Source organism: Aplosporella prunicola (assembly GCF_010093885.1).
Source record: "Aplosporella prunicola CBS 121167 unplaced genomic scaffold K452scaffold_9, whole genome shotgun sequence".
Classification (NCBI taxonomy): Eukaryota; Fungi; Ascomycota; class Dothideomycetes; order Botryosphaeriales; family Aplosporellaceae; genus Aplosporella; species Aplosporella prunicola.
The window spans coordinates 773,952-801,023 of NW_022983537.1; the positions used below are offsets into that span (position 1 = coordinate 773,952).

Here is a 27,072-nt window from a genome sequence, read left to right on the forward strand (position 1 = left end):
AGCAGCGAAGAGGACGGCGAGGGAAAAAACGTACTCACGCACCACCCACCCGTGGCACCCTCTCTCTTGCTCCCTCCGTCCTCGGTCGACTTGCCCAGCCAACTGGCTGTGTGGAGTCGGAAGGCTCGTCCGCCGCCCACGATAGGTAGGCGTAGGTCCGCTCTTCTCATGCGTCATGGCCCGAGGCACAGGGGCCAGAGCTACCGGCTCCCGTCGTAGGGCACGCGGAGCGGACGCGGCGCGGCGGTCGGCCCGATGCGCGTCCGCGTCGGCGCTAGGTAGGAGGTCTGAAAGGACGACAACGAAGACATCTCGGTGGTTGGTGGTGGCGGAGAGGGTTGGTGATGAGGGGGGACAGGTGGGAGATGAGAGGGGAATGGAAAATAGAGAGATGGAAAGAGAGAGGGAGAAAGAGAGAGGACGCAACAGCGACATACTAACCTACATACCCGTCACCACCAGAGCGGCAACTATCTTTCAAGTCGCCATGGATTCAGTATTGAAGGTACTGCAATCATTCCTCTACGCTCCTGTAAGGGGATGAGGACACTCCTTATAAACTACTTCTTACGTAGACACTGAGCTTGCATTCATAACCAACTAAATAAATCATTCACGAGGGTATGTATATTATGACAACATCTCCCTCTCCAACCATAGTCTACAGTCTACATACACACACGCGCGCACAAACGCGACCGCGACCCACACCCCCGGACACGCCCTCGCATCACAGCGCCGCGCAGCGCAACCCCATGCATCGCAGCCCAATCCATCCATCCAACCAATCACGAACCACGAACCGCACCACAGCAACCACAAGCACGAACGCCCAACCCCACGCGCCGCAGCAGGATCGGCGATCCGCAAGATGCGCGATCCGTGATCTGACGCCCATCGCGTCATGCCATGCGCGCCGTGCGACCAGCGCGCCACGTGCCTGCGGCAGCGGGAGCGGGAACGGGAGCGTGCAGAGGGTCGGCGGGCGCTGGGCGTGGGCGTTGGCGTTGGGCTGACAGAGGATCCCCGTGTTGGGCTGGGCTGGGGATGGTGGGCCTGATGCGTGTACGTGTGTATGCACTGTACCGTGCCTATGATGGTGGGGGCTTGCAGTTAAAACAAGGCTGTGAAAAGCAATGGCAACGGCATGCGAGACACGAGCGAGCGCTGCGTGTATGTGATGCACATGTACTTGTGCAATTTCTTTCTTGTGTGTATGTATATGTATGTAGTATGTATGTATGTATGTATGTACCCGACACGAGGGCCAGGGCGAAATGGAAGCCCTGGTTGTAAGCAAGCTTGGTACTTACAAGGCAGCCAACCAGACAGTAGACAGTAGAACAGACAAACGGACAGACAGACCGTGGGGAATCGACCCAGCCCTCTCGAACGCCAGCCTCCCCCTTGAAGGCCCCAGCCAGATAGATGCCCTATGCCCGAAAAGCAAAGCGAAGAAGAAAATAAAAGAAACCATGTCCAACAGGCGCCTAATCCTTAATCCCAACCCCAACCCAGCGCGCGCGCCAGCCAGCCACCGTAATATATGCAGACGGCCGCCAGCCTCGCCGAACTGTACCAACCTTGACGCTGCGCTCATCCCCCAGTCAAGTCAGCATTCCAACCACTCGTCGATACTCATTCGTTCGTTCACTCATTCCCCCTCACCCCTCGCCACCGCCAGCGACTGCAGCGACGGCGACGACGCCCCCGTCCCTGTCCCTGCCTCCGACCCCGCCACGCCCAACGCTCTCCTCACCTCCTCCGCCTCCACCTCGCCCATCGCATGCGAGCTGCGCCGATCAATCTCAAACGGCGCGCCCAGCTCCACATCCAAGTCATACGACGAGCGGGGCCGGCGCGCGGGCAGCAAGTTGCGCGGCCACAGCCAATGCGACTCGCGCTCGAAGCTCTCCGTGATCGTCACCAGCCGCTCTGTCCCATTGCCCGTGGCCAGGCTGGTGTGGGACCGGGACGTCGCAACCACCGGCAACGCCACCGACGCCGGTCGCCGAGGAGGCCGCATTTCGTGCTCCTCTGGCGGCGCGCGCCCGCCGCCTTTGCTGGTCGAGTCTTGCGAGCGGTCGCTGCTGATCTTCTCGTAGGGCCGGCCTGCGCCGCTGCCGCTGCCGCCGCCTCCGCCGCCCCGTCGCCTGCTTGATCGGCTCTGCGTCGTGCCTGACCGGTGTGATTTCTGTGCTGAATTTGAGGCCCGCCGCTTTGAGCTGTACGGCGACATGTATGAGAGTGCGCGCGACGCCGAAGCGTACCAGCCCCGGAGCAAGGGGCGGAGCGTCGCGAGCGAGCCGGCTGTGATGCCAGCGCCGCACTCGATTGTGTTCCAGATGGCAATCATGGCGGCGCTCCCTGGTGTGGGGAATGGGTTAGCGCTGCAGTGCGCGCCTTTGGGCGGAGAAGGAGCGCTTACAGAGGAAATCTGAAGGGTTGACCAAGCCTGCGATGTACTTTATGCGGACGGTGGAAAAGGAGCATCCAACGACGGCGAGGAAGAGGATTAAGAATACGGTAATCTTTTTGCGCAGGTCCATGGTCGTGCCCCAGAGCAGGGCGATCGGCACGCATGCATATACCCAGTCTATCGCCATGTTCCATATGGTGTGCGTGTACGCGAGCGCGAGCAACACGCTGCGCGGCGCGCAGCGACCCGTGACATATCTAATGAGAAAGTACTTAGGGTTGCCACACATGAAGATGACGAAGAAAAAGAAGAAACCGGAGACTATGATGGTGAGGACGATTGTTGCGATGATGAGGTTTTTCTGCCATGGTTTGGAGATGATTCGTAGGAAAAATATTCCAATGGATATTTTGAGCAGCATTGTAGTGGAGATGTAGCATGCTTCGCTAACTACGATCCACTGGTCCTGTCAGTGTGTTTTTTGTCTCAAAGTCGGAGTGGATGCATGCGGGATGGGCATACATATATCGCAGCACCCGCTACTGCCGTATGAGTCCCGCCACCGTACCCGTAGGCAACAATAATGACCCCAGTACAATAAACGGTGAAAAATATCTATGTATGCACATGTGGTTAGTATTGGGTAGTCTTAAGATCAAGACAGCGCGTACCACTGCGAGGAGCATTGTAGCATCGTCCCACCCGAAACTGTGGATAACACAAGCACGCGCATAGCAGCGCAAACACACTGTGGTCCATGTTACAGCCAGGAATGCAATGCACACTGCCAGCTCTATGGGCGCCTTGGACTCGGTCTCTGACAGTGGGTGATAATTCGCCATCCTGGCGCTGCTTGTCGAAGGGTCTGAGCGTGATGATGACGGTCTGTGCGAACAGAGCGCTGCGAGGCTACCACTAGGGATTCATGGACGCTGGGGACGAGATCCGTAAAGCTGGGTACGTGGGTAGCGGGTGGAGATGCGCCGGTGAACAGTGAATTGACAGTCCAAAGAACGTTATCGAGGTAAAAGCGTGTAAATATCAAAGAAAAACGACAACATTCATACGAGCGTGATTGGAGACACAAGGTGGCGATGGGGGTCAGTTCTCCAATGGCTGTGTAGAGGAAAGAAAGAGGCAAATCAGAGAAGCTGAAGCAGCGCATTTGACAATGATGAAGTAAAAGTACAGGATGAGCAGCAGTGTATCTCGGCAGCGGCGGGAATTGGCCAGTGTCGGCAGAGATTTGAACCCGACTGGTCCATGGACACGGAACTGCACTAGATGGTGATGTGAACCGAGAGGGTGGGTAGTCGATGGTTGGCTGGTTGGGAGTACGATCTTGGACCCCTAGCTGCTTTCGGGCCATACAACTACATCGAAAGCCCGCTCCTTGCAGCAGACAGGCGTTTATGGCGCAGCCTCGCGCGTCCCGCGTGCTTTTTTAGGGACAGTGTAACCACGCAGGTGGATCTCGGGAGAGAAGACGGCGGCGTCGCACCAAACAGCGGCCTGTTTTACTCGTGATCAAAATTGCAACGGTCTTCACATACCGGCAAGCAGGGCCAGATATAGCTGATCTGCCCGTCTGTCCCTGTCGCCGATCCGCCATCTGCCACGCGCGAGGGACTCGTCCTGTGCGCCTCTCGGGCCTCAGGAGAGGGCGTGCGAAGGGGAGCGCAACGTGGGATGACGCCTCGTGTCGCACTGGCTGCACGAGGAGGGAACCGACAGCAAGAGTCCCCGGCTGCATATCCGCGTGAGTTGAAGAAGGCATCGGTTGCGGCAAGCAGCCGGGGTCGGTGGTGTTTTGTTTTTTCGGGCCCCCGCGCCGCGATCCCTGGCAAGGCGGCGGCGGGCCATTGGGAAGGGAGGCCGAACGCTTCTGCCGCAGTGCATGGCAGCATGCCTCGTTTTTGTGTCTGTGACCAGCGACATATGTTGGGTGGAGGTTGGGGGAAGCAGCCATCGAGCGTTCGCTAAGTACGGGTACGCCTTCTCTTAGCGCCCGTCAGACCCGTCCAGCATGCCATGGCCATCAAAACAAACCAACACCTGCCTTACCTCAACCCTACGAATCTTGCTCAATGCCGCCGTCAACCCGTCGCCGCCAGCAAGCCGAGCCCGAGCCCCAGCACTACCTCGACCCACCCTCCGACCTCGACGATGTGACACACGACGATGACCTCGAGGACCTCATGGTCGACGTCGACGCTGATGCCGACGACGATGTCGACGAAGAAGATGACGAGCCAGGTTCGTTTACACGTTTCCTTTGCCTGCGCGATTTTGACAGCCCAGTGACTTGTCCCCCCTTCTGCCCCCACCCCAATCCCCACGCCCTCCGCTTCTTCGTGGGCTTTGTACTATCGCACCACTTTTGCTCGTCGGTCCATTTGCTTTTTCCATTGTTGCCATTCGAATCGCCGTATGAAACATGGGCCAAAGGTCCCCGATTCTTTGTGCGTGTCTGTTACACGCAGTCTTGAGTCCGGCAATCGAACCGCCAAGATCAATCTTAATCTGCGACAGGTTGATTGCAAGATGAGATCCGGCCCTCTGGTCAGACGCGTTGCCGTCCCCGAGTTTGGAATCCATCATCCCAGACTTTGCTGCCGGTGTCAGAGTCGCTTACGGCGCTCCCACGCCTTACTAATGTACCTTGACCGAAGAGCTCTTCCGCGCCGCCCATGCAGTCGCTCCGGCGTTCCGATGCGGAGGTTCCATTTATCATTGCTCACCTTTCTTTACATACGGCTAGGGTCCATGCTGCCGGGTTTACACACCAAGGCCATGACTGGCCAGACTCTTGACTCTTGAAAAGCCCTTCTGCCACGTCCTGCCCCAAGTCGTCATACCTACACATATCTGTTCCACGTAATCTGAGCGAGCCCGCCCCGACGTTCCGCTGACTAGGGTTACAGAGTCCCCCACAGATGACAACACGCCACCACTTCCTCAAAATCTGAAGGAGATTTCGTCACTGGCATCATGGACTGTATCAAGCAGTAAGCCTGGCTGCGGTGTCCCACAACTGCGCTCGCCGTCGACGTCTCTCTTCTGGCAGTCTGATGGGCCTCAGCCACATTACCTAAACATCCACTTTTTCAAGGTCGTCGAGATCGTGGCGATGCGCATCTACCTTGATTTCGATCAAGATGAGAGCTATACGCCGACGAAGATCGCATTTCTAGCCGGCATGGGTGAGATGGACCTGCAGGAATGGGGTGTGATGAGCTTTGTAGAGCCAAGAGGATGGGTCAATGTCGATTTCGAGGGTGTTGGTGCCGTGGATGACTCCGGATCTGACTCCGACTCGGAAGAGGAGATCGATGATGAGGAAGACGAAGACGGCCATCCAAAGCGGAAGAGAAAGCTGCCAGTACTGAGAGCGATGCTCGTCCAGATCAGAATTCTCGAGAACCATCAGAATGGCAAGGACACGCACCTCCGCGGTCTCCAGATCTTCTCCAAGGACAAGGCCTACAGCGAGGTCCGTAGAGGCACGACAAGAGCCATTGAAACGACTCCGGTCGCAGCCGAACGCCCGGGAGCAAAAAAGAAGAGAGCCATGCCCGAGCCTGACTGGGGCATGTTGCCTGAGCTACGATAGAGGCTTGTTTTTCCCGACATTGCACGAGGGCACGTCAAGTGCCAGCACATGGATGTCAGTTTATCGATTTTTGGCGCCGGTCACGAAGCTAGAAAACTATGAAACGGCAGGATTCGTAAATCGACGATGACATCAACGTAGCTGGACGCTTCGCACGTCACGATGGGCACACGTGGTGGTTTTGTTTGTTGTTGGACATTGTGTTCGAACAAGAGTGCATTTCGACGACCGGCCCCAGAATGGTGTGCGCGGCTACGACCGGGATGTGGGACGATCCAGGGAGTGCGGGCTTGCGGGAAGAGTCTCGAATCGACGCACGGCTCGCGAGAGATTTCACGGCGCGAGATCGGAAGCTTGGAAGGGGTTCGCACATTCAGCATGTCGATGACGAGAAAAGAGTAAAAATTTAATAATAGCCTCGATCGCGCCTTGACTCCCATCGAAGACGTTTTGGCATAAATTTTTTTTTTAGCTTGTTTAGCTTTGCCGTGTGGTAATCGAGGCGGCCTGAGGGGGGCTTGGGGGGGGGGGCACATGGGCACGCGGTGGTGGTGCGACCAGGCGTTTGGAGGATCGTATGAGACACGCCATCAAGGTGGGCAGAGAGGAGGAAATTGGCGAGAAAAATTTGAGGAGCACCGGGAGCATAGGGCTGCTCCGCGAAAACGCCACAGCACATCATTGTCAGCCACAGGGCTCGTGACAAATGACTCACCAACCGGTCACGACAACAGGGTGACTCTTTGCGCGTTCCTCCCGTCAGGCTGTATTTAACAGCCCAACTCGTCCCCATGGTGCACCCGCCTTTTGACCGCCAGGCTCGTCCTCGCACCGTGTGGAGTGACCGGTGAGAGGATTCGTACCTCCTTTTTCCAGAAGCCGCATCCCCGACACTCAGACCTCCCCTTCTCCACCCCACAGACCCCCCGGGGAACACTACCGCGAAACATGGGCCAGCGACACAACAGAAGACGCACCAGGAGTAGGCCTAGAAACCACGACGCCCAAGACACATTTAAGTCTGCCCGCGCGCGCTCTTTGCTGCTCTACACACCCACCACTGTGTCCTACTCAACCCGTCCAGAGCCTAGCTCTGGGCTCCTCCCGGAATACCAATCCCGCTTCGACTGCCCGCCCGCAACGACCGGGCACCCACCATCTTCGCCATGGCCTGCTAGAATGCAGCAAGAGACGTTGCGCTTGTTCGGCGGCGAAATCGGCGACGAGGCGAGCTTGTGTGCGCCGATGCTGAAGGTCGTGATGGATCTCTTTGACGACATCGACTACGTGGATCCCTGAACGCGCGGCCCGTCACCCCACGACTTCAATCCTCCCCAAGCATCGAGCCGCAACACTCCAATGGCCGAGCTTGTTCCTCTGCGACTGTGCTACCCCCTCTAAAGCGCTTCGAGCCTTTGCGCATGTCTGCAATACGAAAACACTCCTTTGCCTTGTTGCGGGCCCGGCACGCGCTCCTTTCAAGGCAATCGACCACCATCCAAAACAATCACGAATCAAAAATGAAACTACCCCCGGCTCTCGACGCTTCTGGACCCTTTTGCGCGGCCACCAATGGGGGGGGCACGGCCGCTCCTCCAACAACTGCATCCGTCAACAACATTCGACGATGATGAAATTCTCCGAAACTCATTCTGAGGCATGGGATCACCCGAGCAAGGACTCGTAGCAGGGAAGGCGTCTCACCGCTCCACTCGGCTGGGTGGAGTCGGGAGACCCGGACCGGTCCGCCGCGCTCGGCCCTGGGACTCTTTGAGGCTCCGCATGGCGATGGGATTGGGCGAAACGTGGTGTTCGTGGCAGCTCGATGCACGCCTGGCCCTCCTCAGTGTGGGGCACAGGTTTGAGCGTCGTTGTCGCGGTGAAGGAAAAAAGTCATGCATGCGGAGCGAGCGTAGGAAGCAATCATTGTCAGCGAATCAGATGGCACAGGGTGCATTGCGGCAAAACGGAAAAATTATTTCTTAAAAAAATGGTGATGGACTTGAGGAAAAATACGGTTTTTTCATGAGTTTGGGATGGTCTCCTTTACGTCCGCTTTACCAAGATACCCACGAACCGAAAATTTTAAAATGTTGTCCGTCTTCTATTCGCTCTTCCTTTGACGTGCTTTGCTTTGGTGTCCACTGTCCACTCGTGCCCACAGTATTTTTCTTTTCACAACAACAAAGCTGTGCACGGCCACGCAAAATCTGGTTGGATATACCCATGAGGCATGCGTTTGACTATTCAAAGGTTATCTGGAGCATAACTGAGGTACACAATCCGCTATGCAGAGGTATCTGGGCATACCTATGGAGCATGCATTCGACTACACAAAATTTACCTAGGCATACCCACGAAGCATGCATTGGACTATGCACAAGTTATCAAGGCATACCCGCAAGGTATACAATCGGCTATACAAAAGTTAGCTAGACATACCTATGAAGCATACAATTAACTACACAAAAGTTATATGGACATACCCATGAGGGTTGTTGAACGTCGATGCATTTCACGACACCATCGAATTCGAATCAGCAGGGCAGAAACGTTCATTCTGTTTAGCTACCTGAAGCAGCTTCTCGCTCTGTGACATAGCGCTGCATGTTCTCCTTATCTCGCATTTGTCCTCATGTATCGACGTGACTGTGTGGACCGCGGTGAGGGCTCTGACGGCTACTGTGTTGGAGGCCGAAGCCATCACTGATTGTCGGCATCATCGTCGTCGTCGTCGTCGTGGAGATTATATCAATTAAGATATACAGATAACCACGCAGTATCTAACTGTATACACCAAAGAAAGAATGCAAATGTCCCTGGCTCAAACGTCGTAACTAGTCTTGCCGCTGTGCGGTCGAAGAAGGCGCAGGCGGCGGGCTCGCGCCTTCCACAGTCCAAATGCGGCTTTACAAACAGCTTCGTCCTCGCTCACGCTCCCTCCTTCTCTCTTTTTCTCTTCATATTACTACCGCAAAGATGGCCTCGCGTTCTCAAACCGACAGGCCCTCGACCCCAACCCCGCCAGAGTTCTCCACGGTACCATCAGCGGCTTCGATGGATTTCTTTACGGTCATTGCCATGGCTATCGTAACAGTAGCCTTTCATGTCTTGCCGACGCGCTCAGATCCATGGTTTTTGGTCAAGCCCTCACCTCAATTAGGTGGTTGGGAACTCAGTCACGACTATGACGCTCTCACACATCGATGGGTCCCCATGACACTTCCGTGGCTGGCATGCGGGCTGTTGGTATACCTTGTGCCGCCTGTCGTCTTCCTAGCCACATTTTATTGGATCCGCGACACCAGAGACTTAGGCCTATCGGTAAGGCCACCCTTCACCTTCGTAGCAAGACTTTGGCTAAGCTACTCTCAACAGTGTTTCGGCGCCAGCAACTGTGTCACCATATCGGTCATGTTCACCGAGATGCTCAAATACTTCATTGGTGGGCCGCGTCCGTGGCTACTCTCAATATGCACCGGCGGCAGAGTCACTCCAACTCCAACAGACGCCATTTACACCGGCTTGACAAGCGGACAACATGTGCGCGTAAGGGTCCTCTGCGCAGAAACTAAACCGGCATTGCTCGACCAAGCCCTCAAGTCGTTTCCTTCTGGCCATACCGCCACCGCGTTCGCTTGTGGCACTTACCTGTCACTGTACTTTGGCTACCGGTTTGGTATTCTCGGGACACGCTCACCAAGGCTTTACGATACCGGATTGGATATGATGGGAGCGAGAGCGGCTGCCGGTACGACATCGATAGGCGAGCAAGGCCAAGAAGCACAGAGAGTACAGACACCACTGTCTAGCAGCGTTGTACTCCGACCCCAAGACTGTTTCGACGATGGCTACGACATCGCTCTCTGGAAGCAGCTCCTCGTCATCCTTCCTATGTTCGGCGCCCTCATGATTGGTTGCAGCGTGGTATACTGCCACTGGCACCATTGGTGGGATGTCGAGATGGGAGCGTTCATGGGCGTTTTTATCGGCCTCTTCTGTTACCGGGGGGTGTTCGACGGACGATATCCACGGCCTTTACGTCGGCAAAACTCGTTGGCCTACATAAAGCGAGTGATGCTCAAAGCCAAGGAAGCATTCAGCTGGAGGGCTTGAATGCCGATGGTATGTTGCGTAGCTAAGAATTCGAAGAACTTAATCTTTGCTTCTGTCCTAAGTGAGTGAACGTGATGGTATTTGCGACGAGTGATAGCGATGAGGCAAGGTGTGGTGTGTTGTATTGTAGAATCCATCGAAGGGTCCTGCACGGTTTTCTGTTCCACGTAATACTACTCTGATGGGTCTGACTTACGTTCTTACCCTTGCATATTTGTACTCTCGTACCTTTACAGGATACCTTTGCCCTCTTGATTGTCTGTGCTTCCGTGTCTTTTCAAATCTGCTCGCCCTCTTACATAGCTATACTTTTATGCCTTTTCGAATACTCTTGTGTCCTCGTACCATTCTTATCTTTATAGTCACCTAGCAACTATCGACCGTTGCGTAATGACCCGCTACAACTACCCAAGGAGCACTCGGTAGGTATGGCAGACTTTCCCTAACATGTTATTAAGAGATGAGCAAACCACATCAATGCAGTGTACACGCATACCTCCACAGCTCTCCACGCGCGCCACACCATATATACCTACCACCAAATCCCGAAAAGCACCCCCGCAAAGCCCAGAATCTCAGCATCATCCCAGCACCGCCCCGGTACCTAGCACCCCCACACCCATCAGCCGTGCCTCACCTGACAGCCAAGCCCAAGCCCAAGCCAAGCGGCATCTTCTCCACCGCGGGGATGAATCGGGGCCGCAGAGCGGGGGAGTCAGCGCAGCAGCCAAAGCGCGCCAATCGCAAGCGCGGCAGCGGACGGACGAGCAGCGTCGCGCCTCCTGCACAGCAACAATAGTCGCCAGTCACCAGTGCTCCGGGACCGGCTCTAGGTCTGGGGCGCACAGGCAGGGAAATCCGCGCGCGCGCGATCTCTCGGAGCCGAGCTGGAGCCTCGACAGCCAGGCCTAGGTTGTCGCCTTGACGAGCGACACTGACGAATGACGATTGGCGTGCTGGCGTGCTGGCGGGCTGCTCCCTGGCATTCCTGGCTCTTGGGGGCGTCGCCCGTCGTGTGATGATCTGCGCGGCCGACGCTTCCCCGCGGTGGTCGGCGTTCGCTCGGGGGACGTGCAGTGTGCGCGACGCGACTTGTCCCGACGCTGGCCTGGATGGTGCAGGCGGAGAGTTGGTTAGGGCGAGACGGAGAGGGACATGCTGTTGTTAGTGCGTGTGGGTTGTGTGGATTGATTGACTGTGACTGTGCGTCGTGGTATTTATTTAATGCTTGCCCGGCGCGCTGGTTCCTGGTCTGCTCCGCATCTTGCTTGCTCGGGTGTCTACTCTTTGCGCAAACAGAAAACAACTCTCGTCTCTCATACACAATTGTTCTTCCTTCTCCCGTCCTCAATCGAGCCTACTGCTCCAGCGTCCAAAAGCGTTCATCCATCCATCCATCCTACACCAACGAACCAATCGGCGCCTCCCGCCACCACAACACCAAACCAAACCAAACCAAACCAATCAATCAACACCAAAGCCAACCATGCCGCTCAAAACCTTCTTCACGTCGATAAAGTCCGCCTTCAAAGACTGCGGCGTCCTAATGGCCGCGCGCGACGACGACGATGACGACTACAACTTCGCGTCGGGCCACCGGCGCGGCGCGCAGTCGATGCAGCAGCAGCACTACAACGACGACAAGCGGTTCGCGGAGCCGCTGCCCAGCGAGGCCTCCAGCGCCGTGCACAACCCGCACAACTAAAAAGCCCACGGCTGTTCTGCTTTTCCACTCTATCTACTCTACGCTTACACCGCATCTCCGCGCACACACATACATACACCGGCGCATACACCGCATCGTCGCGGCACCGCTCATCACCCTCGTCAATCACCTCGTGCCGCAAGCTCATCGCAAGCTCGCCAATTTCCACCACCATGCTCCCTAAAGCTTGCGTGCGGGCTGGGCGCCCGGGCTAGGCCGTTCGGCGCCGCGGGCGTGTTTCGCCTCTCTCGTAGTAGCTACAGTGTAGAGATGAACGGCGGGCGGGTCCGAGGCGGACTATTGATTTGAAGCGCGGAGCACGGGGCTTGGGGGCTTATTCGGCCGCGGAGTTTATGATTTTTTCTTTCCTTTTTTTTATGTTCCCCCGTCAAGGTTGTTGATGGTTGCTTGTTTTATCGAGATATCCTGGGATTGGGCGCGTCGTCGTCTTCGGTAGTTTGATGCGTGGTGCCGGTTGTTAATTTACCCTGTCTGCCCTTTTTGGTGATGCTCCACGTGATGCTACACCATAACTCGTGAAGCTAAAAGCGCTTTATTGAATTTTTGACTTTATGTCATCGTATTTGTATATTTGCTTTCGTATGCCTTTCGCATGTCCTTATACCCTTGCCTCATCTTGTTTTTGTACAGTACATAGAACAACTCGCTCTTTATATCATCTCCTTGATAAGCGGAGCTACCCAACACTACCCAAGTAAAAAGGTAAATCTGTCTACAGCTACCCAAAGTAGTCAGCGGGTATAGTAGATTTAAATGAATACGATGTCAGGAGGCGCTAAGGAATGAGCGTATTATCCGGGGCCATCGAACTTCTCGTGTCGAGAAATTAACGTTGGCTTTCGTTAGGACCACCCTTAGTAGTACATAGCCCGAAGCTACAGTAAGGGCTGCGCTAATGAAGAGCTTTGAGAGCCACTATCCAAACCACTACTGTACGCCAGGCAGTCCCGTGGATCATTATCGGATTCAATTCATGCCTAGGTACCCGAATACCTCTGATATATACTGCAGCTTCTTGGGCGGGGTGTCGATGAGATATAATCTTGCGTGTTTTGGTGTTTTACCGACCTGGGAGAGAATGTTTGACTGTGCTCACCGCTCTCATATGGCTACTCGCTCACGGCAGACTGGAGAACATGAGCGCCTTTTGGCGTCCTTGTTGTTACTTGCGGGCGTTTGTTTATTCGTTCGTTTGATGGTGACTAGGGTTGTCCACCCGTTGCTAGCTAGGGAGAAGCTACATATCTAGGCTTATCTTCAGGCTGAGAGAACGCAGGAACAGCAGTAACGATCGTTCTATCATCTACGAAAATGCAGAGCTAAAACGAACGCAAATACAAACGTCTAAAAAGAAGGATGTGCCGCTTAGCTTGTGTTATGCCGCATGAGACCCGTTATAATTTCTTTTTCTTTTGTGCTGTTGACCCTGTTTATGTTCCTTGCGGTCTGTGCCACGCTACGTTGTGCAAGTGCTAATCGAGAGAGCGGAGAGGAAACGAAAAATAAAAGCGAAACCAAAAACATCACTGATATGCCGCAAGGCAAAAATGCGCCATCTTGCTATCTTCAAAACTGGGGTCTTAGCCAAGAAAACAAGCTGATGCATCGCAAGTTCAACGCGCTGGAAAGACTGATATGCAACCTTCCAATCATATGTACCTATTTGAGCCCAATCATTCGCTGGGTTACCGAACGGATATGTATGAACCGGTCCGCCGAATATCGAAGTATCAACATGGCCTAGTAAGTGTAAGGGCCCGCATACGAGCCCCTGTAAGCAGACGTTGGACAGCCGCCGTAAGAATTCCCACGACCATCATCAGTCGAATTAGGAAGCGGCTGTGGCGCCGCCGTCCAGTTGTGGTGAGAATTTCCATCCACACCGAACAGTGTTATCTCGCGGTCTCGACGGAACTTGCTGACCGCAGGATCGGCCCACGGGTTTGGGGCGCCAGGAGTATCAACCGAAGCCGGAGATGGAGTGCGGAACGAAGCGTTGGAAAGACCACGCTCGTGAGCTCCGAGATGACGGTGTGGTAGGACCAGTGACTGAAAACTATGATGATAAGCCAGCGGCTTTGACGGCAGCTCGGGAGCTTTAGCCGGCAGGTCGGGCTGCTTGAATGGCTTGGTGATGTGGTGTAGCTGATTTTGAGGTTCGAGTACAGCAGGGTTAATGGGGCCCCAACGGTTTTCGCATTTGTCTAGCAGTTTCCTGTCCTCTGGCGATTCATCCTGCGTCAAGTCCATTCCGATGACGAACAGACAGTATATGCAAAAGCCCATTTTGTGAGGGGGTTGCCTTGTACATCGCGTGCAGCAATCTTCCAGTCCCTTGAAACGGAGTTGCGGATAACTTTTGAATGTCGAAGGAGGCTTGTACCCATTATCTGGGCCGGTAACTCTGCCGGCCACGTTGTATCCTCCATTGTTATCAAGATGAAAGCGGATGTTGTTGCTTGATGCATACCGAGCAAGAGCACCGGGGACCTTGCTCCAGTGGCCCTGCTTGGCTTTGGTACCAGTTTGCACGCCCGCATTGTGTGTATTGTTTTCGGGAAGCTCCTGGGGCTGCGTGTTATTTGTGATCTGATGGCCGTCCTTCATTGTCAGACTATCAGATTCGGCAGTCAGAAACTCATGGGAACGATGACAGTCATTATGAATAGGCAAAAGATCCGGAGCATGGATATCACCAACATGGCGCTCATCTACGTGTCTTCGAGTCGTCTGTGCTGCCATCCTTTCCCACTCATGTGGATGGACGAAATCCTCAACCGAGTAAAAGCGCTTGCGTTGTCCGTGAGATGGTAAGATTGTGTTCGAATCACAGGTATGTTTCTTCGAGTCGTGGTTCACACTTTGGAACAAGTGGCCATTTCCTGGTTCCTTGTTGCTGTGGATGTTTGAGTTCAAGCCCTCGTTGACAATGCGGAGCATCTCTTCTCCTTTGGGAGCAGTTGTGAGATTTTCATAGCCATTGCTGGTGACAAGGATATCGTCTTCGATGCGTACTCCGCCAACAGGAAGGTACTTTGCAATGACTTCCTTGTTGATATACTTGGAATGAGTCGGGTCGGTGAAGTAGAGCTTCTTGAGGGCATAGCGTGAAAAGTAACTGAGTTTCTTTAGTACTGGCGGCACGCTCGCTCACTTGGTTGGAAGCGCCAGATCACTTACATTCCAGGCTCTACCGTAATTACCATGCCTTCCTCTAAAGCGCCGCTGTATGGATGCACAGGAGCTTTGCAACATTCTGAATCATATACAGGAAGTCCAAGAGCAAAATTTTCTGCAGTCATCAGTGGAACGTCTGAGACATCATGGACCTCAAGGCCTAAATGATGGCCAAGGCCGTGGGGAAAGACAGCAAGTGAGGTGCCGGCATCGAAGATTTCCTGCTTAGTTCCATTGTGGAAAATTCCAAGTTCAAGCATGCCCTGAATAGCGATTCTGTGGGCCATATAATGAAGGTCTAAGAATCTAACACCGGGACGAATTGCTTCGATGCAAACGGACTGCATCTTTTGGACAAGGTAGTAGATGTTCTTGGCTTCCTCAGATGGCCATTTCCCAGAAAGTGGAAAGGTCCTAGTTACGTCGCTCGCATAACATTGCCACTCTGCGCCAGCATCGAGACACATGAGCTGGCGGTTTCCGAATGGCTCATCGTTTTTGACGTAATGAAGGGTGGCGGCATTCTCTCCGGAGGCCGCTATGATCTCATACGATTGGTGCTTTGCGTCTTCTGCGATACATGTGTCCAGAAAGCTGGCTTCCACTTGGGCCTCGTTCTTGAACCTAGACAGGCTTGCCAGCACCTCACGGTGAGCCTTCGCACTAACGGCATTGGCATGTTTGATCAGCTTAATTTCGTGAGGATCCTTGCGGACACGCTCCGTATCAATGGCCACCTTAAGCTTGGTGTAGTTGACACGAGGTGACTTGTCCTGTCCGGGTTCTGCCGCCTGGTCTGGATGAAGGATATAGACGTCGCCTTTGTTAGTCGCCATCCATTCTCCGACAAAGTCCTGAACTTCACTTGAGCAAGACACTTTATCAATGTCATACTTGTCGAGAGCCTCTTCGGCAGTTGATCCACGGCCGTTCCAGATGACCTTCCTGGGGTTGATTTCGGGAATGTAGAGAGTCAGTTGGTCCAGACGGAAGTCGTAAGTGAGGTGGCAGTCTGGTTCATCGACACTGAAAATATGTTACTTCATGTCAAGATCAAGATTTACATGATGCCGCTGACTGACGCGCCTCACCCCCTCAAGTAGCATCGATATATCAGCTTACCCTGAGAGATAATAGAAGTAGCGGCGCTGACGGAACGGCAGGAACTGATCACTATCCTCAAGGTAGGTGGTCGGGGCACCTGGCAGATAGATCAGGCCGTCCTTGACACCAAGGCGCTGGGCGACTTGGCGAGCGTGCTGTTTCGCTGATCATGGGCGTTAGCAAACAGGGCACGTGGGGTGAAGTTCGGACGAAAACCGACCTGGATATTTCTCCAGCGGCGACGAAGCGCCGATGGTGACAAGAATGGCTTGGTGTTTCATCGTCTCGTCTGCGTTAGCGCCGACCATTTTGGGCGGCGTGATGGAGAGACGTCTTGGTGTTGGTGGTGGAGACGCTAAAATGAGGCTGGTGCGGGGCGGCACGTGGGGCCGGGAGCGGCTGCGTAGAAAGCAGAATGGCTGCGTAGATTCCAGACCGCCAGCCGTTTCATCTTTGGCGCGCGCCAGTCCCGGCCATTGGCTGCCCGCTCTCCCGCCCCCATGTCACGGACCGCCTGTCCTGCTGCTTGCTCGCGCCTGCTGAAGCTGGCATTCCTGCTTTATAGCCTCATCCTTGTTTCGTGACTTTAAAATGCTGTTCTATCTCATCCCTCACTCGAGTCTCTGCCTTCACCTACGCTTTTCACACGACTACGGGCAGGAACCCGTGTAGATCTCTACCTCTCTCATTGGCTGTTTTACATTTTCTCGTTTCCAAGATACCCATTTCTGCTCTACAACAATGGCATGCGAACCCTCCAATACTCGGCATCTGAAAGGGCTGGGAGCCCTTTGCTGCAGCATGCTTCTCCTTTCAAACCTGCCAGTCGCCAGTGCACTGCATCACATGAAGCTCGTAGCCCCCCAGCGTAGCCTCAAGCAAACCGACAACAACACGCCGCTCATAGTCTCAAACTGGTGCAGCGACACCATCTGGCCAGGCTTCCTTACACAATCTGGTTTTGGCCCTGTCTCGAGTGGATTTGCCCTCCAGTCCGGAGAGAGCAGGAACCAGACTGTATCCGAGGATTGGCAAGGCCGTATATGGGGAAGGACGAACTGCACTTTCGACGATAACGGCAATGCATCGGAAGATGGTCCGACGGCTTGTGGGTCTGGAGACTGCAATGCCAAACTTGAATGCGTTGTTTCTGTACGTACCATCCATGCTCTGTTGATGATCTCAAGTTAACAAACGCAGGGCAACAATCCAGTGACACTCGCCGAGTTCACTCTCGATGCTGGTGATGGGCAAACTTACTATGATATATCCATGGTCGATGGATACAACTTGCCCATGGCCATTGTCCTACAGCCTTTGGGCAACTCCAGCATTGCTGATCTCCCACCGAACCGCACCAACCCTTCATGCCAAGGCACATCCGGAATGCTCGCCGACAAGTCTTTCAACCCATATGACACCCAGCAGCTGTTCCTCGGTACCAACAGCTCTTACCCGCTCCCCTTTGACCGAGACGTCACAGACAGCCAGGTTTCTTCATGGTGTCCCTGGAATCTTCAGGTCAACCCACCGGAAAAGCCTGGCGATGGTGTATACCCCTATCCGGATGACAACATTCAGCGACCGGCCTTTGATCCTTGCTACTCTGCCTGTGCGAAATGGAACAAGGATGAAGATTGCTGCGTCGGTGAACATGACTCCCCGGGAACCTGCAAACCAAGCGATTACTCCAAAGCCGCAAAGGCTATTTGCCCGGATGCCTATAGTTATGGTGAGTTCCTTATACTCCTACGAAGTCTCTCAAGCGCGATCCCAGTTAACAATGATACTTTGCAGCATTCGATGACCAGACATCAACGTTCATTATCCCCGCAGGTGCAGGTTTCGAGGTCGTTTTCTGCCCCAGTGGACGGTCGACTAATATCCTCGAGATGGCTGGAGGCGGCAAAACGAACAACGGCGGTGACTCCATGCTCGCTCTTGGGGGTCAACGCGTGCTCGGTTTGTTGCTCGCAACGGCCACCAACGTGTTTTTTATTTCCATCCTCTTCTAATTTTGTTTTTGTGTGTATAGATATGAAGGGGATGTACGATGATTTCAGCGATTGGAGCCCTGCTCTGTTAGAAAAGCGACACGCTGTCAGCGGCCTGGTGCCCGCTAGACTTTTTTCCTTGGTTTATGGCGGATTTGTCGGTTTACCGCATTAGATACCCTTTGTACTCAGTACTTCAGTAGTACCTACCTATTGCCACGTTGTTTAAGGCCTCCCGAGACATGTTATCAGCCGATGTGGCGTCGATTCCTCATCGTACAAGGGAGGTGATGTATGTGATGCTGGATTCTCGCCGTTTGGTGGTCTAGGCTACGTCGAATACGGCATTCGGAAGCGCTCGTCCGCTGACGGAAGCGCACTCAGTCGAGGTCCATAGCACACGGAGCGGAAAGCCCGCCAACAGATAGACAGAAAGAGCGAATGTTCAATGCTTTGTATCTCTGGTTAGCAAGGGCTTCCTTGCTCCAGGCAGAGATTACGCGGTAAGGCCCACTTGAAACCCCAAGCTCCCCGCAGTTGGCGCCCTCACCAAGCCCGATTCGACACGGACGCAACACCACCACCTGCTCTCGTGTTCCTCAATGGGCCATTCCACAGTAATGGCATCCGACAAATAGTCACGGCAGCCGGTGCTCCGGCTGTTGCACTCACGCGTTTGCCGTGTCCGAACCGACTAATGGAAGGTCCGCGAGTCGCGGATACTGCGGCGGCTTCGACCATAAGATCGGCGGTCATTCCCCCTCGAGTGAGCTCGGGATGGTTGTGTCCCATCACTCAATCAACGACGATTGCCACTGATGGCGCAGCCGCTGACCGCACAGCAACTGACCTCTGGATGGTCCTTCAAGCAGGAAAACGAACCAGACGATGCATGGCTGCCAGTTGCCTCGGTGCCTACGAATGTGCATTTGGATCTGATCTACAACAAGAAGTATGCTGTGGTGTGGTGTTTCAACAAAGCTAGGGCTGGCTAACACATAGTCTACAGAATTTCGGACCCCTTCATTGGCTTCAACGAGATCGACGCCGAATGGGTGGCTGAGAAGACCTGGGTCTACAGAGCCAAGCTTCCAGACGTAGCTCCCGCTCAAGATGGCACTGTCACGTTCCTGGCATTTGATGGCCTGGACACCTACGCGACGGTGAAGCTCAATGGAAAGACGATCCTTACCAGCGATAACATGTTCGTCCCGCATCGGGTAGACGTAACGAGCCAATTGGAGCATGGATCGGACAACACCTTGGAGATTGTGTTCTTGCCTGCCCTGGCAGAGGCGAAGAAGGTCAAGGATGCGCATCCTGAACACAAATGGGTGGGCTTCAATGCAGACATGGCTCGGTTGGCTGTCAGGAAGGCCCAGTACCACTTGTAAGCATCGCTGCGCAGTGATGGAGTGAAGCATACATCGCTGACAAGGATAGTGGTTGGGATTGGGGTCCGGTATTGATCACCTGCGGACCTTGGAAAGAAGTACGCCTTGAGACCTACCAGGCCAAAATCTCTGACTTGCGTCTTGACTACAAGCTCGAAGAAGGCCTGAAATCCGCGAACGGCACCATCACGGCGTTCGTGGAAGGGAAGTCTGGCAAGAGCGTGAAATTCAGCGCAGAAATCGATGGAAAAGTCGTCTTCAATGCGACAACGGATGTCGATGCGGACGGGGTGGCGAAAGCAGAGTTCCGCGTCCAAGACCCCAAGCTTTGGTATCCTCACGGATATGGTGCTCAGCCTTTATATAACGTGAGTGCCGCTGTTTCGACCGGCGATGCGGGCCTGCATACCGTGAAACAAAAGGTAGGTTTCAGGAAAGCGGAGCTCGTGCAACAACCCGACGATGTTGGCAAAACGTTCTTTTTCCGCATCAACGACATTGACATTTTCTGCGGCGGTTCCGATTGGATTCCTGCAGACAGCTTCACTCCTCGGATCACATCTGAGAGATACCGAAAATGGCTCAATATGATGGTTGACGGTTACCAAGTTATGATCCGGGTTTGGGGAGGCGGCATTTGGGAGACTGACGATTTCTACTCCATCTGCGACGAGCTTGGTGTTCTCGTGTGGCAGGACTTCATGTTTGGGTGTGGCAACTACCCTGCTTTTCCGGAAATGCGGGAATCCATCCGTCAAGAGGCGGTTGCCAACGTCAGGCGGATCAGGCACCATCCCGCGATTGTCATATATGCAGGGAACAACGAAGATTATCAGGTTCAGGAACAGTTCGGTCTGACGTATGACTACGCGGACAAGGACCCGGAGAACTGGTTGAAGACAGATTTCCCAGCACGCTATATTTATGAGAAGGTAAGTGACAGAAACGGCAGGGCAAGGTTTTCGTATGACACTGCTAACGCGCTGCATTCTAGATTTTACCCGAAGTTGTCCAGGCGGAAAGTCCGCATGTGGCTTACCATCCTGGTTCCCCATGGGGAGATGGACTGGTGAGCTCTAACCCCACGCTGGGCGACATGCATCAATGGAACGTATGGCATGGCACGCAAGAAAAATACCAAATTTTCGACACGCTCGGTGGGCGCTTCAACAGTGAGTTTGGCATGGAGGCATTCCCGCACATTGACACGATCAAGCATTACGTTACGGACGAGTCGCAGCTTTTTCCTCAATCCCACATGCTTGACTTCCATAACAAGGCCGACGGACATGAGCGAAGGATCGCGACATACTTGGTGGAGAACTTTCGCACAGTCACAGACCTGGAGGTTGGTGTCACAGACTGGCAGGATATTGGGCGTGTGACTGACAGGCATAGGGCTTCATACATCTGACGCAGCTGTCGCAAGCCGAAGCATTGATGTTCGGATACAGAGGGTGGAGGCGCCAATGGGGCCAGCGGAGGTTCTGCGGTGGGGCGTTGGTGTGGCAGCTTAATGACTGCTGGCCAGTAACGTCGTGGTCGATCGTGGACTACTTCCAGCGCAAGAAGCCTGCATACTATGCCATGCGCAGGGTATTGGCTCCAATTGCGGTGGCGGTCAAGCGCGCACACCATGACTGGAGCGTGGTGCACGCGCGCCCCGCCAAGACGAGCGGCTGGGAGGTCTGGGTCTCGAGCAGCAGGGCGGCAGAGGTGCAGGCGACGGTCGAGCTGCGCTTCGTCTCCATCGCGACGGGCAGGGACATCAAGGCGGCGGTGGTGAAGAGGGACGTCACGATCCTCGCTAACGGCACGACGGACCTGCTCTCCGGCACCATCGACAACAGCCACGAGGAGCCGCATGTGCTGGCTGCGCGCATCTGGGTGGACGGCGAAATCGTCAGCAGGGATACCGACTGGCCCCAGCCGCTCAAGTACCTCGACTTTGACGACCGCGGCGTCGAGGTCGCGCGCGAGGGCAGCCGGATGCGCGTCACGGCGGCCAAACCCACCAAGGGCCTGGTGTTCGAGGAGCGCGAGGGCGTGCTCGTCGACGACAGCGCGATCGACGTGGTGCCGGGGGACGAGCAGGTCGTCACGGTCAAGGGATTGGGCGCAAGCCACGCACCGCTGCGGTGGAGGTACCTGGGTCAGACTTGATAGCCGGAGCGCATGACATGCAGAGCCTTTTGACGGTATGGGTGTAGCGCAGGCTGGGCCTGTGGTGTGCGGATGAGCTGATATGCTCAGCTGGAGCGATGGAGGGACCGGCTGGAGCCGGGGGCGGCGCGCGCGCAAAGAGAGGTGAGGGGTAGCGGTGGTTCGTAGGTAGGCCAGCGCCAAGCATATGACGGCTATAATCAACGTTACGGAAAAGGCACAGGGTTGCGATGGTGATTTGTTGCAGAATCTGCAAGAAAGCATTCTGGTTGCGAGCGAGGACAATAAGCACCGCAAAAGGTGAGGGGGCAAATCCACCAATGCCTCCCGGCCCCCAAGTCAGACGGCCGGTTGGGGCGGACCCCCCCGGTCGCTCTCGGGCTTTGACACGCGATGGCGCGGTGCGGGGGAGGCAACAGAAAGGGCGGGTAGATCTGGGGGAAGGAACTAAATTTCTACAGCAATACCTGCTTGGCCGTCATGGGTCTGAGATTTTTCAATAAGTTGCGTCGAGCTGCGTCGTCGAGCTGCGTCTTTTCTTTTTCACTCCTTCGTCTTTAAAACGTCGTCATCGTCGCGGGATGAAGCCGTCGTGACACAAACACCATCCCTCGAGCATTCCCCCAACACCACCACAAGGAAGGGAGTTGCCGAATGTTCCACACGTTCCAGAGCTCCGCCGCCCTCAAGTCGCCGGGCGCGGGCGAGGCCGCGGCGACGGGCGGAGGCGGCGCTGGCGCGCCCGAGGGCACAAACAACAAGCCGCCCGTGAGCGTGCGCTCGGGAGGCTCGCGGCGCATCTCGACGAGCAACGCGTGCGTCGAGTGCCGCCGGCGCAAGATTCGGTGTGACGGCACCCAGCCGTGTGGCCAGTGTCTGTGGTATCAGCACCCGGAGGCGTGCAGCTACTCGAAGCCGGCTCAGCGCATCGTCCCCTCGCGCAAGTAAGTCTTTATTTAGCCCCACTGACCTGACCTGACCTGGCTGCTCACGTTTTGCGCGCTGCTGCAACAGGCTGGTGGACCGCCTGCAGGGCCAGATCGACCAGTACAAGCTGGTGCTGGAGCGCCTGTTCCCCCTCAAGGACATCGACGCCCTCGCCTCGCTGCCGCGCGAGGAGCTGCTCAATCTCGCTCTGACCTCGCCTGCCGCCTCGGCCACCTCGCCCACCTTCTCCGCGCCCCACACCCTCTCCGAGCCCGCCCCCGACTCGGATGAGGCCGAGAGCCTCGAGGCTGCCCTGGAGGCTGCCCCCGACGAGGACCCGGAATGGGACGAGGCCCGCAAGCACCAGATCAAGATCCAGGGCATCTCCGACGATGTCAATGGCCTCTCCATGTCCGTCGACCGCCCCTCCTCGTACGTCGGCGTCTCTTCCATCACCGCCGCGCTCAAGGTCATTGTGCGCATCGCGCCCATCGCCAGGCCTTATATCGACTACAAGGGCAACGAGACGGCACTGCCCAGCCGCAGTGGCACCCCGCCGCCAGAATTAATCGACGACAAGCCTAATGCTTTGCCGAACGTCGAGGTCGGTCTGGACTTGATAGACCAGTACTTTGAAAAGGTCCATCCGTTCCTTCCCATGCTCGACGAGTCAAAGTTCCGCACGTCGTACCGCCGCGGCAACCTTTGCGATCCGCCATGGCTGGCATTGCTGAACATGGTGTTCGCGCTTGGCTCATTAGCCTCTTCTAACGCAAGGAACGGAGACCACTACACCTATTTCACAAGAGCACGGCGGCACGTCAGCCTCGAGACGTTCGGCAGCGGGAACCTGGAAGTCTGCCAAACCATGGGAATGATGAGCGGGTATTACATGCACTACCTGAACCGCCCCAACGAGGCAAACTGCCTGATGGGTGCCACGCTACGCATGGCAACAGGTCTGGGGCTGCATAGAGAATACTCGAGCTCGGCCGCCGAGGGCAAGGGGAACGGAATGCTTGGGCTGAAGACTGATGCAGCAATAGCCGAGACAAGAAGAAGGACGTGGTGGAGTTTATTTTGCCTTGACGTGTGGGCAAGCACCACAACGAGCAAGCCGAGTTTAGGGAGAGTTTGCTCTGCAGTTACGGTCTTGACGCCGGGAAAAGTGATGGAAGACGTGAGTCCCCTTCCTCACTGGCGTTTGATCCGATGCTAACGCATTCGCTTCAGCCAATGAGTCGGCAGAATGTCCACGACCTCCGTGTCCTCCCACTCGTCCATAATGTCGAGTTCTGCAAGATTGGCACCCGCATCCAGGACTTGCTGGCTGCCTCGCCTGTGGTCAGGTTTGAAGAACTGGCCCAGATCGACAACGATCTCGTCTCATGGCAGAACAATCTGCCATCCATCCTGGCCACCAACGAGCCATGCCCAGAGTTCTTGAGGGTCCCTCGTTCTGTCATGAAATGGCGGTACCAGAACCTGCGTGTCGTCTTGCATCGACCCTGGTTGCTGTCCAGCGCCCTCCGCCACGCCCCTTTTGCAGCTCTTAGCGCTGAGGAAAAGGTAGCCGTCGGCAAGTGCAGGGTGATGGCAGGACAGAACATCGATGACATCAGCGCCGAATGCACACCAGACCTGATTTCCGGATGGAACGCTGTGTGGTTCTGCTTCCAAGCGTGCATGGTGCCGCTAATCTCATTGTTCAGTGACCCTCTGAGCATGCCCGAAGAGGTGAACAAGTGGAAGGCCCAAATTGAGCGGGCACTGGCCTTTTTTGACCGAATGCTCGAATGGAGCGTTGCAGCGAAGAAGAGCCACGATGCTATCGCTCGGCTGTACGAGGCAGCAAAGATGCACATAGAAAGCGTCGAGGAGCAGGTCAGGGCGCAACATGCCGAGTACGCACGAATGTTTGAGACAGACTCGGGCGCCGAGAGTAAAGACAACATGGCGGTCCAACACAGCCATAACGAGCAGAACTACCACCAGCAGCGACAGGATGCCTTCCGCGCGCCCTTAAAGGACAACGGGACTCCTTTCAACCAGACCCCCTACCCTCAAACGCACCAGCACTTCACGCCCACGGGGGTCAGCGGGCTGAACGGCATGTCTCAGATGTCGGGCGTCGGCATGGGCATCTGGCCCGCGCCTCCGCCTCCGCCGCCCCCGCCTCCTCACAACGGAGGCCTCGGGGAGCAGGGCACCGCCGGGCTGGGCAGCCTGTCGGGCTTCTGGGATCAGATGATGTGGGACACAGGGTTCCCGGAGATGGCGGAGGATCCGTTCGGGCTGAACGGGGAATTCAACTTTCCGCCGGCGAGCCAGGACGCGAACGGGGCGGCGTGCTGGGAGCTAGGGAATTGAGCATGACGAATAGGTACCACCTAGGTAGATAGTCGGGAGTCGGAGACGGTGGCGCGGGAAGAGAGGTGGTGAGAGGTGCGACGGGCCAGGGCATCCGTCCGGGCCGAGGCGGGAGCGTGTGCGGCTGTTGTATACCCAAAACGGGGGTGGTGTGACAGGGATGATGTACGATTTGCTCAGCAGCGTGCAGGTACAATATACGCGGCGTCGTACTTGTGGCGAAGCGAAGTGATGGGCGGCGTAACTCGTAAGCTGATGAGATTGTTCGACGACGTGGTGAGATTAGTGTTGGATGGATTATTTCCCCGGGTTCCGCGAGATCCCGAGCCGTTCGCGTTTTTTGCTGGGACATTGACACTGACCAGTGACACGGCTGGGCTGGGACTCCTGAGCTGCTGCTGCTGCTGCTGCGCGATAACGGTCCTTATCGCCAGGCCACCACGGCCATTTTCTCAGCGCTACTTACTACTCTACCTACCACTACTTTCCTTCCTTCCCCAACACACCAATCTGCTGTCTGTCTGCCTCTCAGCTCTCGGATCCATCATCTACCTGCCCCGACGTCGCCCGGCAACCAAACAACGCATACGTACCGCCAGCCCGCTTTTGATCGACCGCCCGCCAACCGTCGTCGTCGTCAAGGCTCGCCAGCAATTGAACACCGCAGCTTCAATTTTCCCCTCCCGCTCCCATCCGCCGCATACCCAGACACGCGCGCATCGCACACCATCATGTCGGAGAAAGAGGCTTTGCCCAACGGCAACGGCAGCCCGGCCGGCGCAACAGTCAGGTCCGACGAGCCCGAGGAGAACATCTTCATGTTCATCCCCAACCAGATTGGTAAGCCATCCAGCTAGCTGTTCCCCAGCGCCGCCGGAGGAGAGTGGGAGCATTTGTGCTGACGACTGTGATGTTGTGCGCAAACAGGCTATGCGCGCGTCGTGCTCGCCGTCGCGTCGCTCTACTACATGCCGCTGCACCCGCGCACCTGCTCGCTGCTGTATAGCGTGTCGTGCCTGCTCGACGCGCTGGACGGCTTGGCCGCGCGCCATTTCCAGCAGAGCACCAAGTTCGGCGCCGTCTTGGACATGGTGACGGATCGCTGCACCACGGCCTGTTTGCTTGTCTTCCTTGCGAGCGCTTTCCCTCGCTGGTCCATCCTCTTCCAGGGTCTCATCTCGCTCGACCTTGCTAGCCACTACATGCACATGTACGCGACGCTGAGCATGGGCGGCGCGGGCCAGAGCCACAAGAAGATCGATGAGAGCAGGAGCTGGGTGCTGAAGATGTACTACTCGAGCAACGTACGTTAGGCCTGAACAACCGAACCGCTTCCTCAGCGGTACTCAGAAACCGTGCTGCTAACACTCCCCGCAGAAAGTCCTGTTCACGCTCTGCGCGCTCAACGAGCTCTTCTTCATCGCGCTGTACCTCCTCTCGTTCAGCTCGCCGCTGCTGACGCCCTCGCTGCTGCAACCCGCGCCCTCGACGCTGCAGCCCGGCACCCCCGCCGCGCCCAAGCCGTCCGTCCTCTTCACGAGCCCCTGGTCCGCCGGCGCCATGGAGATGGCCCGCGCCAATAAGATGGACAGCACCGTCCCGTGGGTCCTGGCCGCCGTCAGCTTCCCGGGCATGGCTCTCAAGCAGTTCATCAACGTGGTGCAGATGGTCAAGGCCAGCAAGTGGCTCGCGGAGGGTGATATCATGGAGAGGAAGAGGCTCGGACTGCCCAAGAAGAAGAGCACGTAGGTGCGGATCGGGCCGGTGCGCGCGACACGAGTCGCTTGCGGGGAATGGCTGGGGCTGGGATGGTCGGGGCGCGAGAGCTTTCGAGGACGCACGGCCGGCCAGCTTGTCCGGGTTCTCTGGTGGGGGGAAACAAAGCACCTCGCGAGGACGGAGCCTACGAGCGAGCGAGTGAATACAGCGCGACCGCGAGCCTCCTCGCCGACCGGGACTCTGCGACGGTGTCGGGCCTTTTTTTGAGTTTTTTCCCCTGGGGCGCTTTGTAACAAACGTCGTCGCTGTTTTGTTTTTGCGGCCGGATCGTTGCATGCAAAGACCGCGGG

General features: G+C 55.9%; 11 protein-coding genes across 11 annotated transcripts; 8 read left to right on the plus strand and 3 right to left on the minus strand.

Moving 5' to 3' along the window:
* Positions 1 to 1,233: 1,233 nt before the first annotated feature.
* Positions 1,234 to 3,261, minus strand: K452DRAFT_268925 (uncharacterized protein; the record flags this gene model as incomplete). Its single annotated transcript, XM_033538915.1, has 4 exons — positions 1,234 to 2,367; positions 2,429 to 2,885; positions 2,942 to 3,034; positions 3,091 to 3,261. The coding sequence occupies 4 exons, from the start codon at positions 3,259 to 3,261 to the stop codon at positions 1,655 to 1,657; spliced, it is 1,434 nt and encodes a 477-aa protein (XP_033399126.1). The 3' UTR covers positions 1,234 to 1,654.
* A 259-nt stretch (positions 3,262 to 3,520) lies between these two features.
* K452DRAFT_170785 (uncharacterized protein) lies at positions 3,521 to 4,534 on the minus strand. The gene has a single exon (XM_033535789.1). The coding sequence runs from the start codon at positions 4,386 to 4,388 to the stop codon at positions 3,864 to 3,866; it is 525 nt and encodes a 174-aa protein (XP_033399127.1). The 5' UTR covers positions 4,389 to 4,534; the 3' UTR covers positions 3,521 to 3,863.
* K452DRAFT_286244 (uncharacterized protein) lies at positions 4,462 to 6,482 on the plus strand. Its single transcript, XM_033540261.1, has 2 exons — positions 4,462 to 4,675; positions 5,344 to 6,482. Exons 1-2 carry the CDS (start codon positions 4,507 to 4,509, stop codon positions 6,030 to 6,032), a joined length of 858 nt encoding a protein of 285 aa, XP_033399128.1. The 5' UTR covers positions 4,462 to 4,506; the 3' UTR covers positions 6,033 to 6,482.
* Positions 6,483 to 6,776: 294 nt separating this feature from the next.
* On the plus strand, positions 6,777 to 7,465 carry K452DRAFT_170832 (uncharacterized protein). The gene has a single exon (XM_033535790.1). The coding sequence runs from the start codon at positions 6,981 to 6,983 to the stop codon at positions 7,329 to 7,331; it is 351 nt and encodes a 116-aa protein (XP_033399129.1). The 5' UTR covers positions 6,777 to 6,980; the 3' UTR covers positions 7,332 to 7,465.
* A 551-nt stretch (positions 7,466 to 8,016) lies between these two features.
* Positions 8,017 to 8,500, plus strand: K452DRAFT_286249 (uncharacterized protein). The gene has a single exon (XM_033540262.1). The coding sequence runs from the start codon at positions 8,058 to 8,060 to the stop codon at positions 8,466 to 8,468; it is 411 nt and encodes a 136-aa protein (XP_033399130.1). The 5' UTR covers positions 8,017 to 8,057; the 3' UTR covers positions 8,469 to 8,500.
* A 511-nt stretch (positions 8,501 to 9,011) lies between these two features.
* On the plus strand, positions 9,012 to 10,148 carry K452DRAFT_297156 (uncharacterized protein; the record flags this gene model as incomplete). Its single annotated transcript, XM_033541991.1, has 2 exons — positions 9,012 to 9,356; positions 9,411 to 10,148. The coding sequence occupies 2 exons, from the start codon at positions 9,012 to 9,014 to the stop codon at positions 10,146 to 10,148; spliced, it is 1,083 nt and encodes a 360-aa protein (XP_033399131.1).
* A 3,466-nt stretch (positions 10,149 to 13,614) lies between these two features.
* K452DRAFT_297158 (uncharacterized protein) lies at positions 13,615 to 16,463 on the minus strand (the record flags this gene model as incomplete). The annotated part of the gene is made up of 4 exons (XM_033541992.1): positions 13,615 to 14,992; positions 15,055 to 16,077; positions 16,174 to 16,318; positions 16,376 to 16,463. 4 exons carry the CDS (start codon positions 16,461 to 16,463, stop codon positions 13,615 to 13,617), a joined length of 2,634 nt encoding a protein of 877 aa, XP_033399132.1.
* Positions 16,464 to 16,844: 381 nt separating this feature from the next.
* On the plus strand, positions 16,845 to 18,302 carry K452DRAFT_247970 (uncharacterized protein). The gene is made up of 3 exons (XM_033538079.1): positions 16,845 to 17,307; positions 17,356 to 17,887; positions 17,953 to 18,302. The coding sequence occupies exons 1-3, from the start codon at positions 16,897 to 16,899 to the stop codon at positions 18,168 to 18,170; spliced, it is 1,161 nt and encodes a 386-aa protein (XP_033399133.1). The 5' UTR covers positions 16,845 to 16,896; the 3' UTR covers positions 18,171 to 18,302.
* A 431-nt stretch (positions 18,303 to 18,733) lies between these two features.
* On the plus strand, positions 18,734 to 21,925 carry K452DRAFT_268933 (glycoside hydrolase family 2 protein). The gene is made up of 5 exons (XM_033538916.1): positions 18,734 to 19,101; positions 19,159 to 19,539; positions 19,593 to 20,475; positions 20,538 to 20,891; positions 20,942 to 21,925. Exons 1-5 carry the CDS (start codon positions 18,968 to 18,970, stop codon positions 21,704 to 21,706), a joined length of 2,517 nt encoding a protein of 838 aa, XP_033399134.1. The 5' UTR covers positions 18,734 to 18,967; the 3' UTR covers positions 21,707 to 21,925.
* A 253-nt stretch (positions 21,926 to 22,178) lies between these two features.
* K452DRAFT_286252 (uncharacterized protein) lies at positions 22,179 to 25,151 on the plus strand. The gene is made up of 3 exons (XM_033540263.1): positions 22,179 to 22,650; positions 22,721 to 23,813; positions 23,867 to 25,151. Exons 1-3 carry the CDS (start codon positions 22,361 to 22,363, stop codon positions 25,001 to 25,003), a joined length of 2,520 nt encoding a protein of 839 aa, XP_033399135.1. The 5' UTR covers positions 22,179 to 22,360; the 3' UTR covers positions 25,004 to 25,151.
* Positions 25,152 to 25,734: 583 nt separating this feature from the next.
* Positions 25,735 to 26,752, plus strand: K452DRAFT_307553 (uncharacterized protein; the record flags this gene model as incomplete). The annotated part of the gene is made up of 3 exons (XM_033543078.1): positions 25,735 to 25,843; positions 25,931 to 26,307; positions 26,381 to 26,752. The coding sequence occupies 3 exons, from the start codon at positions 25,735 to 25,737 to the stop codon at positions 26,750 to 26,752; spliced, it is 858 nt and encodes a 285-aa protein (XP_033399136.1).
* Positions 26,753 to 27,072: the final 320 nt, after the last annotated feature.

Bases quoted from the DNA above. Each gene is read 5' to 3' on its own strand.
- K452DRAFT_286244 (XM_033540261.1), top strand. From the start codon at position 4,507: ATGCCGCCGTCAACCCGTCGCCGCCAGCAAGCCGAGCCCGAGCCCCAG. The intron at 4,676-5,343 runs GTTCGTTTACAC...CTAGGGTTACAG, and splicing joins CGAAGAAGATGACGAGCCAG to AGTCCCCCACAGATGACAAC.
- K452DRAFT_286252 (XM_033540263.1), top strand. From the start codon at position 22,361: ATGTTCCACACGTTCCAGAGCTCCGCCGCCCTCAAGTCGCCGGGCGCG. The intron at 22,651-22,720 runs GTAAGTCTTTAT...CTGCTGCAACAG, and splicing joins CGCATCGTCCCCTCGCGCAA to GCTGGTGGACCGCCTGCAGG. The intron at 23,814-23,866 runs GTGAGTCCCCTT...CATTCGCTTCAG, and splicing joins CGGGAAAAGTGATGGAAGAC to CCAATGAGTCGGCAGAATGT.
- K452DRAFT_170785 (XM_033535789.1), bottom strand. From the start codon at position 4,388: ATGGCTGCTTCCCCCAACCTCCACCCAACATATGTCGCTGGTCACAGA.
- K452DRAFT_170832 (XM_033535790.1), top strand. From the start codon at position 6,981: ATGGGCCAGCGACACAACAGAAGACGCACCAGGAGTAGGCCTAGAAAC.
- K452DRAFT_268933 (XM_033538916.1), top strand. From the start codon at position 18,968: ATGGCGCAGCCGCTGACCGCACAGCAACTGACCTCTGGATGGTCCTTC. The intron at 19,102-19,158 runs GTATGCTGTGGT...CATAGTCTACAG, and splicing joins GATCTGATCTACAACAAGAA to AATTTCGGACCCCTTCATTG. The intron at 19,540-19,592 runs GTAAGCATCGCT...TGACAAGGATAG, and splicing joins AGGAAGGCCCAGTACCACTT to TGGTTGGGATTGGGGTCCGG.
- K452DRAFT_286249 (XM_033540262.1), top strand. From the start codon at position 8,058: ATGAGTTTGGGATGGTCTCCTTTACGTCCGCTTTACCAAGATACCCAC.
- K452DRAFT_247970 (XM_033538079.1), top strand. From the start codon at position 16,897: ATGGCATGCGAACCCTCCAATACTCGGCATCTGAAAGGGCTGGGAGCC. The intron at 17,308-17,355 runs GTACGTACCATC...TAACAAACGCAG, and splicing joins AACTTGAATGCGTTGTTTCT to GGCAACAATCCAGTGACACT. The intron at 17,888-17,952 runs GTGAGTTCCTTA...GATACTTTGCAG, and splicing joins CCCGGATGCCTATAGTTATG to CATTCGATGACCAGACATCA.